This window comes from Ursus americanus, chromosome 14 (assembly GCF_024610735.1).
Source record: "Ursus americanus isolate L20-20 chromosome 14, mUrsAme1.1.p, whole genome shotgun sequence".
Lineage (NCBI taxonomy): Eukaryota > Metazoa > Chordata > Mammalia > Carnivora > Ursidae > Ursus > Ursus americanus.
The window spans coordinates 41,294,674-41,306,123 of record NC_142140.1 but is presented as its reverse complement, the minus strand read 5'-3'; the positions used below and the strand labels follow the sequence as shown (position 1 = coordinate 41,306,123).

Here is an 11,450-nt window from a genome sequence, read left to right as displayed (position 1 = left end):
ATCAGATAAACACGGGCTCTTGATTTCAGCTCAGGTCATGATCGCAGAGTTGTGAGAGCCCCTCATGGGCTCCACACTCGGCGCAGAGTCGGCTTGAGGTTCTCTCTCTCCCTCTCCTTCTGCCCGTTCCCCTGCTGGTGTGCTCTCTCTCAAAAATTATTAATTAATTAATTAATATTACCTAAGTGACAGAAAAATTTATATACAGTAAAAATAAGAAATAATCAAGTAGGGGGCGCCTGGGTGGCACAGTGGTTAAGCGTCTGCCTTTGGCTCAGGGCGTGATCCCGGCGATCTGGGATCGAGCCCCACATCAGGCTCTTCTGCTATGAGCCTGCTTCTTCCTCTCCCACTCCCCCTGCTTGTGTTCCCTCTCTCGCTGGCTGTCTCTCTCTCTGTCAAATAAATAAATAAAATCTTTAAAAAAAAAAAAAAAAGAAATAATCAAGTAGATGCAACAAGAAGCCCTTAATACATAAAACGACAGTTGACCAACTTCATGGGACACCAGAGTTTTTGAAACATTCTTCCTAAGAAGCTGATAGCTTATGGAGGCAAAATTAAGCAAAAATTATAGGATATTTGGCTATGACCACTGCTAATCTTTTTTTTTTAAGATTTTATTTATTTATTCATGAGAGACAGAGAGAGAGAGGGAGAGATGCAGAGGGAGAAGCAGACTTCCCAAGAAGCAGGGAGCCCGATGAGGGACTCCACCCCAGGACCCCAGGACCATGACCTGAGCCAAAGGCAAACGCTCAACCAAGCGAGCCACCCAGGCTCCCGACCACTGATAATCTTGATCTAATAGCAGTAAATGAATTTTACAACTACCAACAGACAGCATTCATTCTGACTGAGCACATAGGAAACATTCAGAAAGAAGGCCTCAAAGGAAGACCAGTAAACTCAAGGAATCAACGTTATAGCTTCTATTCTTGAGCCATACATCTATAATACTAACATCAACTTCTACCAAAAGATCCCATAGTTCTGAAACAAAGACACAACCCTAGAAAATGGTCCTCGTATTAAAAAAGAAATCATAGGGGAGCCTGGCTGTCTCGGTCGGTAGAGCATGGGACTTTTTGATCTCAGGGTCATGAGTTCAAGCCCCACGATGGATGTGGAGCTTACTTTAAAATAAAATAATTTTTAAAAAGGAAATAATGAGAAAAATAATGACAATTTAAAGATGACTACCAATGAAAACACAACATATGAAATATCGCGTGATGCAGCGATAGTAGTCCTGGAAAGTAATGTAAAGCTTCGACCATATCAGAAAATAAAAAAGACAGATAACAAATGAGCTAAAGATGCAGCTCCGGAAGTGAAAATAATCAATGGAGTAATCCCCAAGACAGGGCTTGGGAGAAAGAAAAGAATATTGAGAAACAGCAGCAGAAGTCAATAGAGACAAAATTATGAACATGAACACAATCAGAATTTTGTTCTCTGAGAAGCTTAATAAGAGACAACATTCTAGGAAGAATGAAAAAAAGAAAGAAAAATACAGAATAAACAAAGGGAAGCGACTTAATGATATAACGGATATTTCCTTTTAATTATAAATATTATTAAATGCATATGCTCACTTGTCCTCCTGGCCAAGATAGACTAAGGGGGATTGCCCTTCCCACCTGAACAACCAAAGATGGGCAAAAATATGAAATGACAGTTTTCAGGACACTGGACACCAGGCCACAAAGGGCAGGACCGCTGATAGATGGAAACCAAATGGGATGAGTCCTATCATGGCTCTGTTTGTGGCCTTCAGAGAGTTTCTAGGCCACGGTTCAGAGAAGAGGAACTCAGGCAGAACCCCACAGGAATCCCACAGGCTCCCTGAAGTGAGCAAGTGAAGCTGAAAGGTCCGGGGGGATGGGGGGTGGGGGTTGAGCCAAGGAAGCTATGCAAAGAACACTGGGGAGTGGGGAGAATTCCAGAGACCTGCAAAGCCTCCCCCCTTAAGGACTTCCCAGTATATTGATCAGTGAGGGGGAGGGACTATTTGAAGCTAGAGAAACAACCACTTGAAAGGATTAGAAATAACGATGCCCAGTGGGGCCCAGGAATACTGCCTGTTCCCAGCAGCCAGACTGGAAAAACTCAAGATTCACAGAGCACTGGGTAGCATGTTCAGAAAGGTCTTTTCTCGGGTGGGGCGCCTGGGTGGCTCAGTCCCTTAAGCATCTGCCTTAGGCTCAGGTCATGATCCCAGGGTCCCAAGATCAAGTCCCACCAAATCCAGCCTCTCGGGCTCCCTACTCAGCGGGGAGACTGCTTCTCCCTCTGCCCATCCCCCCTGCTCATGATCTCTCTCTCTCTCTCTCTCTCTCTCTCTCAAATAAATAAATAAAATCTTTAGGAAGGAAGGAAGGAAGGAAGGAAGGAAGGAAGGAAGGAAGGAAGGAAGGAAGGAAGGAAGGAAGAGTCTTGTCTTGGCAACAGGAAATAATAGTTCCTAGACTGAGAAGTGCTCCAGTCTTGTCTAACAAACCTTTAAAGTGAGCCCTGAAAATATTTGTTTCCAAGTAATTTTGCTACATCCCACATAAAGCTCAAGAAAATTTCTAGGTTGGGGCGCCTGGGTGGCACAGCGGTTAAGCGTCTGCCTTCGGCTCGGGGCATGATCCCAGCGTTCTGGGATCGAGCCCCACATCAGGCTCCTCCGCTATGAGCCTGCTTCTTCCTCTCCCACTCCCCCTGCTTGTGTTCCCTCTCTCGCTGGCTATCTCTATCTCTGTCAAATAAATAAATTAAATCTTAAAAAAAAAAAAGAAAGAAAGAAAATTTCTAGGAAAATATCAAACGCCCAGGTAAAAGTCGCAGTGTCTGGTATCCAATCAAAGAATACCCAGCACACAAGAAGCATGAAGATACGATGCATAATGAGAATAATCAATCAATCCAGAGCAACCCACAATGGACACAGGTGTTAAAATCACTGGCAAGAATATTAAAACAGCTATTACAACTGTAAGCTATACATATGTACTTAAAAGTTAAGTAGGGATACTGAAGATGTAAAAAGACCCAAATCAAACTTCTAGATATAAAAACTACCATGGGTGAGATGAAAAAAAGACAGTGACTGATGGGTTAAACATGGCGGAAGGAAGAGATGGGTGAAATTAAAGACATGACAATAAGAAAAAAAAATGACCAGAATGAAACACAGAGAGAAGAGGGAGTATAAAAAACTAGAGCACCGTGGGCTGTGGCCTTAGACGTGCATCATGGCACTTCCACAAGGGAGAAGTGCTGTGCGGGAGAGACAAAAAATATTTAGAGAAATAATGGCCAAACGTTTTTCCAAATTCAATAAAAAACCATTACCCCAGAGATCCCAGATGCCGAACGACCGCCGAACCAATGAAACTAGACCGAAGCGCAACCTAATCGAATGGCTCAACACCAGAGATAACGTGAAGAGAAACAAAAGGAACCTCATCAGAAACAACGTGAGCTCCGTTCTCAGCTGAGGTCAACACGATGACGTCATGCCTTCCAGTTTCAGCTCTCATAGAGCACACATGTCCCGTCCCTGGTCTACCATGGGCCGTATTTTTCCATTTTTGCGCTTTTTTTGCCACTGATTTTGCTGTTTAAAATGATCCCCCGAGCAAAGAAATTAAAAAATAAAGTAAAATGATCCCCCAGCTTATTGCTTAGGGGCTGTCTTGGGTCGCTAAGGACTCTGGGCTGTGATGGTCATCACAGAGAAGAGACATGGTGGGTGAGCTCCGTACGGGCATGAACTACACTTCTGTGGGCCCTGAGTTCAGTGATAATGAATCAACAGAGTGCATGAGATAAGGTGTCTTTAGCCAGAAACAAACAGAAAATAAAGTTACACATTGACCAGCCGGTGACAATGTTGTGTGGCGAGACTCCCAGGAATCTACTCCTGTGTTTCTTTGAGGAGCAGTTGTTCAGTAGTTGCTAATTCAGTGCTCATGGCTTCTTCACAGAACATAAAAACTGAAAGAAAAAAAAAAAAGCCACCAAAAGCATTATTTTTAGCAACTGGGTTTGGGGTGGTTGGTTACACAGCAATAGGGAACTAAAACATTTATTAAAACTCATATTGTCCCATGTTGCCTGGCCAAGTGCCTCAGATGGGGTTCCCCGGAAGCAGATCCTGACCCGGAACTGTATGCGAGGGTCTGTGTGGTGGGGTGTTCTCAGGAGATACGCAGGGAAGGGAGCAATTGAGGAAGAACTGGGCAATGGGAGAATGCATTTGCCACTGAGGTCTCAGCTGATCCTCCAAGAAGCCCTTCCAAGCTGGCCCCAAGTGCGGCCAGAAGGCTGGGCCTTGCTGCCCCTGCACGCCGAGCACCTGCCCTGGACGACACCCTGTACAAGGATGGGCTCCTGCGTGCATCCGTTCTCGCGGCCAAAGGAAGCTTCTGTGAGGGCTGCAGCTGAGGCAGTATTTTCGGGAGCTGGGGGAATGATGTGATTTCTGTGCAAGAGGGGGGATGCAGTGGCAACACCATCTGATCCCCCAGGGTACCACTTCCAGTTGGCTCCTGAGTCCTTGTGACATGATCCTGGCCATTTGGATAGCTTCCTCGCTATCTGGTACGACACGACGGTTTCGTCTCCTCCAACACGTTCCCTGCTCCACACTTTTCAGACCGCTTTCCAGGAGGCCCTGATTTCTTTGGGTGGGAAATTGTATTTCAAGACCGCAGTCTGGGCCCTAGGAATATATATTGCTAGATGTTGCTTGCTTCTTATGACTAGAAACCTCTAGCGCTTTTTGTTTTGTTTCTTTTTAAAGTCTGATATTTTTAGACCTCGTTGCCTGTCCCTCAGCCTGGGGGGTCTGCCAAGCCACCACTCCCCTGACCTGAGTAAGGGTCATCCTACCGACAGGCTCTCCCCTCCCACCTGCGGTTCACATCTTATTCGTGGCCGCAGCCCAGCGCCTGACTCACGAAAGGTATTCCACGAATATTGGTTGGGAAGACTAAGAGTGGCTACCCCTTACTCGGCAGTTGGGAGTCCTGTTCGCAGGGAGGCTCACCCCGGCTTTTCTGGTAGCCAGAGGTGCATCCTGAGCAACTAAGCCACCGGACTAAATTCCTGTCTCCGCCCCCAGCAAGAACCACATTCTAATATCAGCATGCCACAGAGCATCCCGTCTGGACCACAGACTTCCCAGAGCTGGGGACTGTGCCTTTAGCCGGGGCTGCGACTCCCAGCTAGCCAGTTGTGGGATTCCATCTTTGCATTTACTGAGTTTAGCTGTAACCCGCTGGGGTTTACAAAGCAGAGTGTCCCACCCTGGCCTCCCTCAGACAGCAGGTGGGACTCTCCCAGACTGCCCGCTGAGGTCCTAGGTAACTGGGAGCCTTAGCACTGACCGAGGAAGGATGGGTAGGCAAGAGAGAGAAGCTGGGGGATGATCAGCAGCCAGTACCAGGTGACTGTGGGACACTAGAGCTGGTGACTGGGGAAAAGAAACTGTATACACACACACACACACACACACACACACAGAGCCAGGCCCTCCCACCTACCGTCCCCTTATAGGGAGCTCTTTGGGCTCAAGGCGTCTTGACACCCAGCCCACGGGGTCTCCTCAAGGCATGTCTGTTACAGGGCAGCAAGGAGAGGCACAAAGGTGTGTGAGTGGGCCATGCCCCAGTCTCTGTCCTCTTGCTCTCTCTGCTCCTGACTGCCGAGGCCGCCAAACTCAGCTACAAGACTTCCAGCCACAGAGACGTTGATGGCTCTAACAGGATAGGCAGTAGGACCCACTGGCTAAGGCCATCCATCAGATTTATATCAAGGTAGAGAAGCTCCCCACCTCTAACTCTTCTAGGTTTACTGGACACCAGGAAGTGCTTTCCAGGCTACGTGGGACACTAGTTCCCTACAGAGTATGTTATGGGCAACCCCACAACTTTCAGGAGACCAGAGCTTCAGAATAAATAAGAATGCACTCCAAACCTTTATTCAGTTGATGTCAGAAATCTCTGCACTCCGTCAACACCTCCACACAACTTGGGCTGAGCCTGGGCGGGGCCACTAGGGACTGAGGAAGGGGACCCCATCACGGGGCTGCCCCAGGAGGGCCTGTGTGGCACAGGCTGGCCACGCACGGCTAGATCCACGCTGCCTGCAGGGAAACGTCTCCCAGCCCCAGACACCCCGGCAGATGTGGAAACCCCAGGCCTCACACCTCGGCAGGGACCTGGTGACGCCTCCTCCCTCTCTCTGCACCATCAGCAAGCTGACCACTTTGTCAGAGTCTCAGGTGACAGCCTGAGACCACGCCCAGGTCCAGTGCTGTCTCCCTGCTCCTGGAGTGACGTCTCCGGCAGGGGCTCTCCAAGATGGCAAGGAGCCCCGGGCTTCAGCTGGCCAGTCGGCTGGCTCTCAGGCTGGGATGCTTGACCTCCCTCCTTCCAGGCAGGCAGGGCACAGCCAAGGTGTGCGTGTGGCCGACGCAGGTGACTGGGGCATCGGGCTAGGACACTGGGGCTCCAGCCTTGCTGCCGCTCTTACTGTGTGGCTCTCTACAGGGTCAGTGGGTGCCAACCAGAACTGGGGGAGAGGGCATTTGAGTAGGAGTGGGAGGTCGGAGGAGAGGCCCAGGCGAGACTCGGCAACAGGAGGGGGTGGGCCAGGGTGATCACGGGGCCACCAGGACGCCCAGGGGCAGCAGCAGGCACAGAAGCGGGAAGAAGCCTGCTGAGTCCCAAGAGCGAGCCTGACTCAACTGACCAATGACCCAGTCCTTGTAGAAACTAACTTCTGTATAAACTCCAGGATAATTTTTGCGACCGCAGCCAATGCCCCAGCTCACGATTCCCACCTGGACCCACGTTGCATTAAGTTCACAGACCAGGGGCCCCCCAGAGTCTCCCTGGAGAAAGAGAAAGAAACAAACACAGGAATGGAAGACAATCACCATCAGAACTGGCTGATCGCACTGCAAGGCCTGGGGAGACGGGCACGCGTGGGGCTTCCCCAGGACCACCCTCCCCCAGGCATCCACCAGCCCTAGGTCCTGAGAATATCGGCTCTAAGGGTAGAAAACTTCAGCAAACAAAATTCATACATGTATGCAAAAAATCAGTGTACAAAAAAACAATTGAATATAAACAAAGAAAATGTCCATACTCTGAGCTAATCATAAGTCTTCGCCTAAGCACTCTGCCTGTCACAGCGAGGGGGTTCAAAACACGTGACTTGCATTTCTGGTATTTTCTGCCTGAATCTCCCCTCTTCTCCCAACCCCCTCCAGGTAGCACCAGGTCCTCCTGCTGAAGGATCCAGGCAGGCCAGCCCGGCCAAGCCTTGGCAGCTTGTCCCCGTGAGTCCCCCTGACGTGCATTAAGGGTGAATGGAGGGGCTGGTGAATAACACAGGCCCCACTACCTGTGAATGAGGAAATGGTGAGGGGACAACAAAATGGCAAGACAGCCAAGGGTCCATGAACTGACCTGGCAGGCATCCTTTCCTTGGGTGCTGTAACCACAGACCGTCCCTTCCTTGACCACGTCACTAGTAGTTTCCATTTCTGTTTGGAGCATTGTGTTACATTTTTCATAACGGATAATGTTTAGCTCGGCCTCCTGTAGCCATTCTGAAGATTCTTTGGATTTATCTGTAGAGATAATTTAGGAGTCGTTGGACCTGCCTCATGGAACAGAATGGGAGCCCCTGGAACACACTCTTGGTCTCAGTACAGTGTGTTCACAGACGGACGCCACGTTAGTGCCGTGAATATGGTCCCCACTTGACACCGGAAGAAATGAGGCTCAAAGCCGACGGAGGCAGAGGAGGAGGTAGGAATCAAAACCAAGACAGGAGAAGGAAGAACATCAGGACAGGAAGAGGTGAGGCCTTACCAGCCCTGAGAAATCAAAACCAGCTCTGTCACTCTGAGTATCCTTAGTAATCGTGACAGTTGTCCTGTGCCTCAGTGAAGTGACCTTACTTTTAAGCAGGATCATAAACTCTTGGACAAGTAGTGTCCCCCAAAGTACCAAACCCAACCTCTCCCCAGGGATGGGAGGCCCAACAGCCTCACCAAGAGGAGTTCTCTGGGCTCTTCTCACTCACAGGAAGCTCCCTGTCCACCAAGGCAAGGACTTCCAGTTTGCGACAGCTCCCGTGGGCAGACAGATCAACACCAACACCCCACGGGCTAAAATCCACCCTAGAGAGAACCCACTTTGCTCGTCACCTGAGCCCCCAGGCCCTGAAATTCTAATCAAATCTGTAACGCCATCAAATTACTCTCTACCGGCATCTTCTCCACCCTCCTCCCTTATCCACCTGCTAGAAAATGGCCTCCCTGCCTCCCCCTTTAGCTCTAAGGCCAACCGCAGGGCACGAGGCAGCCTCTTGCCTGGCCTGAGCTTCGAGTCTCGCTTCAGTCTTACCTGCTTCATCGAGCTTCCCCCAGCCAGTCACCCAGCACTCTGTACCAGTTTGTACCATGAACGCCTTTTTCGGGAGGCACACGGGCTGGATGTGGGAGGAAAAATTCACAGGGAACTCAAGCAGAACAAGGGCAATGTCATTCTCAATTAATCCGATAGGATTGTAATCTTGGTGAACCACGATGTCTTGGACGGGGATCTCGATGGCCATTCTGGAGGTACTCTTCATGACGATGTCTCCCAGCTTTGCCGTGTACTCCACGTGGCTGCAGAGAGATCCTGGAGGCTCTACACTCCCCTTCCACGTCTTCTGGGCCTTCCCAGCCTGGGCCTCTCTCCATCAACCACTTCCCTCCCTCCATCACCGCGCCCCATCCCTGGACCCCTGGTCCATCTCTCCCGTGGTGCTCCCAGTCTGGTTCCCCGGGGAGGAGCCGCAGCGTCACCTGGGGGCTAGCTGGAGATGCAGATGCTCAGATCTGGCTCCTGATCTGCATCAGAGACGCTAGGGGTGGGGACGGGCAGTGTTTTAACAAGTTCTGCAGGTTTATCCAGGCTCGAAAGTTTGAGACCACCGATCTAGCCACATTGGTCTACTACACTACACTCTTCTTAAATATCCCCCCTCGCCAGTCTTTGTCCACACACTGCCTCTCAACTGGCATCCCTCCCATTTCTTGTCACTTGGCCTGAAGGCGAATCAGCGCAAGCTTTGAACCTGATTTGGGGTCTTGACTTTTCAGGCTACCCAGGGCCCTACCATCACCTACCTCTGACTGCAGCCTGAAGAGCAGGGTTTAGGACCCTCTTTTTCGGATAAGGAGAAGGAAGCTCAGGGAAGGGGACAGGACTGGCTCCAGGTCACAGAGCCCCAGACACTCACCCGAATATGCAGTGGGCGGCGGTCAGCACCCAGCGACTGGCAATGAGGGAGCCTCCGCACATGTGTCTGTCATTGATCTGCAGGCTCACCTGCCAGGGCCACTTCCGCTCCGCGGCGGGCAGTCCGCCGACTATCCTCATGGACCTCTGGCCGCACCCTGCAGCAGGTCAGGGGAGGGGGAGGGGCTGACAGTAACGCCCCTGCCAGCACCACCCGCAGAGCCGGCTGAGGCTCAGAAGCCTCAGGACCCTCAGGACAAGGCCCTGTCCCTTCAGACCCGCCACCCCACCCCGGGGGCAGCTCTGTGTCCCCTGAGGCTCCTCGGAGAATGGCCACGCGTCCCCTCCGAGCTCAAGCGCAGGGTTGGGGCCCCTCCGACCCCCCAACTCCCCTGCGAAAAACCATCTCCGCATGAGACCCTCCCCCAGAGCAGAGTCCCGGCCCCCTCGGCGCCCTCGGCCCCCTCGGCCCAGGCCAGGTCTCCGCGGCAGGGCCTGACCCAGAAACATCACCTGCAGGAAACAGCGGCTTTGCTGTGGTTAGTGGCTTTGCCGTGGCCACAGCCCTGTAGGAGCCAGAGGCCCCTGGGGTGACCGCCACCACTTGGGGGGATGCGGCCGCCTCTTGGGGCCCGGGGGTCACGGGCGGTCCCTCAGCCCTCCACACGCTCGCGCCGGGGCCCTCGCGGCCGCCCCCCGAGGACGACGGGGAGGTGGGCGCCGGGGAGGGTGGGGGCGGCGCGGACCCGCCCTGCGTCCCAGCGACCCGGGGCTGGAGGAGCAGGAGCCAGAGCAGGAGGCCCAGGGAGCCGCCGCCCGGGGACGCCATGGGCCCGCCGGCTCCGCGCCTCTCGCAGCGCCCCCTCGCGGCGGCCCGCGGCCCTGCCCTCGCGTTGGCGGGAAACCGGGTCCCGCCGCGCCCCCTGCGGGGCCTGACCGTCGGGCCGCGGAGGCGTGACTCCGGGAGGCTTTTCGTCCCGGCCTTGCGTGGACCGGTGCGCGGTGCCTCCCGGGCACTCGGCGGCCCCGCCTCGACCTCGCCCTGTCCCGGGCCTCCGCAGACCCGCACCCCCCGTCGCCGCCGCCGCGGCCAGGAGTGCAGCGCGCCTCGCCCCGCTCCTCCCCTGCCGGCCCTGCTCCGCCGACTCGGACCCGCCGCCTTCGAGACGACCCTGCCCTTCCCCTGGAACAGAGCCCTGAGCCAGGCGCAACTGGAAGGGACAATGAGATCTCACGACACACCGAACAGGCTGGCGAAGATCAACGATCGTGACAACGCCCAATACGGACGTGGAGGCCGAGGTACTGGGTCACTCAGACGCTGCGGTAGGAAAGTAAAATATTACAGCCACTCCAGAAGACAGACTGGCAGTTTCTTATAAAGCAAAATATGCAATTACCATACGACCCAGTCATTGCATTCCTGGGCATTGACCCCAGAGAAATAAAACTATATGTACACACACACACACCCCTGTACGACTGTTTTTAGTAGCTTTATTCTTCATAGCCAACATCTGGACACAGCGCTGTAGTAGACAGAACACCGGCATCCCAAACACGTCCGTGTTCTAATCCCTGGAACCTGCGAATATGTTACCTTGCATGGCAAAAGGAATGTGAATAAATGAGAAGTCTTGAGCGGGGACATTGTCCTGGAGTCCATACAGAAAGTGGCCACAATGCTTTGCAGTTCCTCCTATCAAGACATGAAGTCAGGCTGCAGTCTGAGCAGCCTATCGCTGGGGCCATATGACCCCGCAAACCCCATGGTGCTGGAGTTGGCTGCGGTAAAATAACAGTGCTGGAAGGAGTCTCGGCTATGTCCTAATGACAGAGTCACCGCATAGACTCCTACGGTACCGGAGCAAGACCACACCGTCTGCAGCAAAAAAATCTGAAAAGCAGCTCCTAGCTCCCTGCTCCATGCACCGCAGAAGGAAACCGAGGGCCAGACCAAGGAACATCAAGTAACTGAGAGTCCCATGCCTCCTATCGTAAAGGAGATATTCAGCCAGACTAAACAAGTCATAAACTCGGCTGGACAAAGCAATTCATCATTCAGTGGACTTGAGACATTTGGAACTGGATTATTATGACAGGTCTTGAAGACACAAGTAAGTTGCACAAAAATAATGGCCTAGACCTCCATAT

At 52.4% G+C, this 11,450-nt stretch overlaps 1 protein-coding gene across 1 annotated transcript; it reads right to left on the bottom strand.

Moving 5' to 3' along the window:
• Positions 1-5,952: 5,952 nt before the first annotated feature.
• LOC123779945 (serine protease 44-like) lies at positions 5,953-10,153 on the bottom strand. The gene is made up of 5 exons (XM_045778653.2): positions 9,810-10,153; positions 9,298-9,454; positions 8,415-8,680; positions 7,470-7,633; positions 5,953-6,889 (listed from the first exon to the last, which is right to left on the bottom strand). The coding sequence occupies exons 1-5, from the start codon at positions 10,123-10,125 to the stop codon at positions 6,656-6,658; spliced, it is 1,137 nt and encodes a 378-aa protein (XP_045634609.2). The 5' UTR covers positions 10,126-10,153; the 3' UTR covers positions 5,953-6,655.
• Between the last annotated feature and the right edge of the window lie 1,297 nt (positions 10,154-11,450).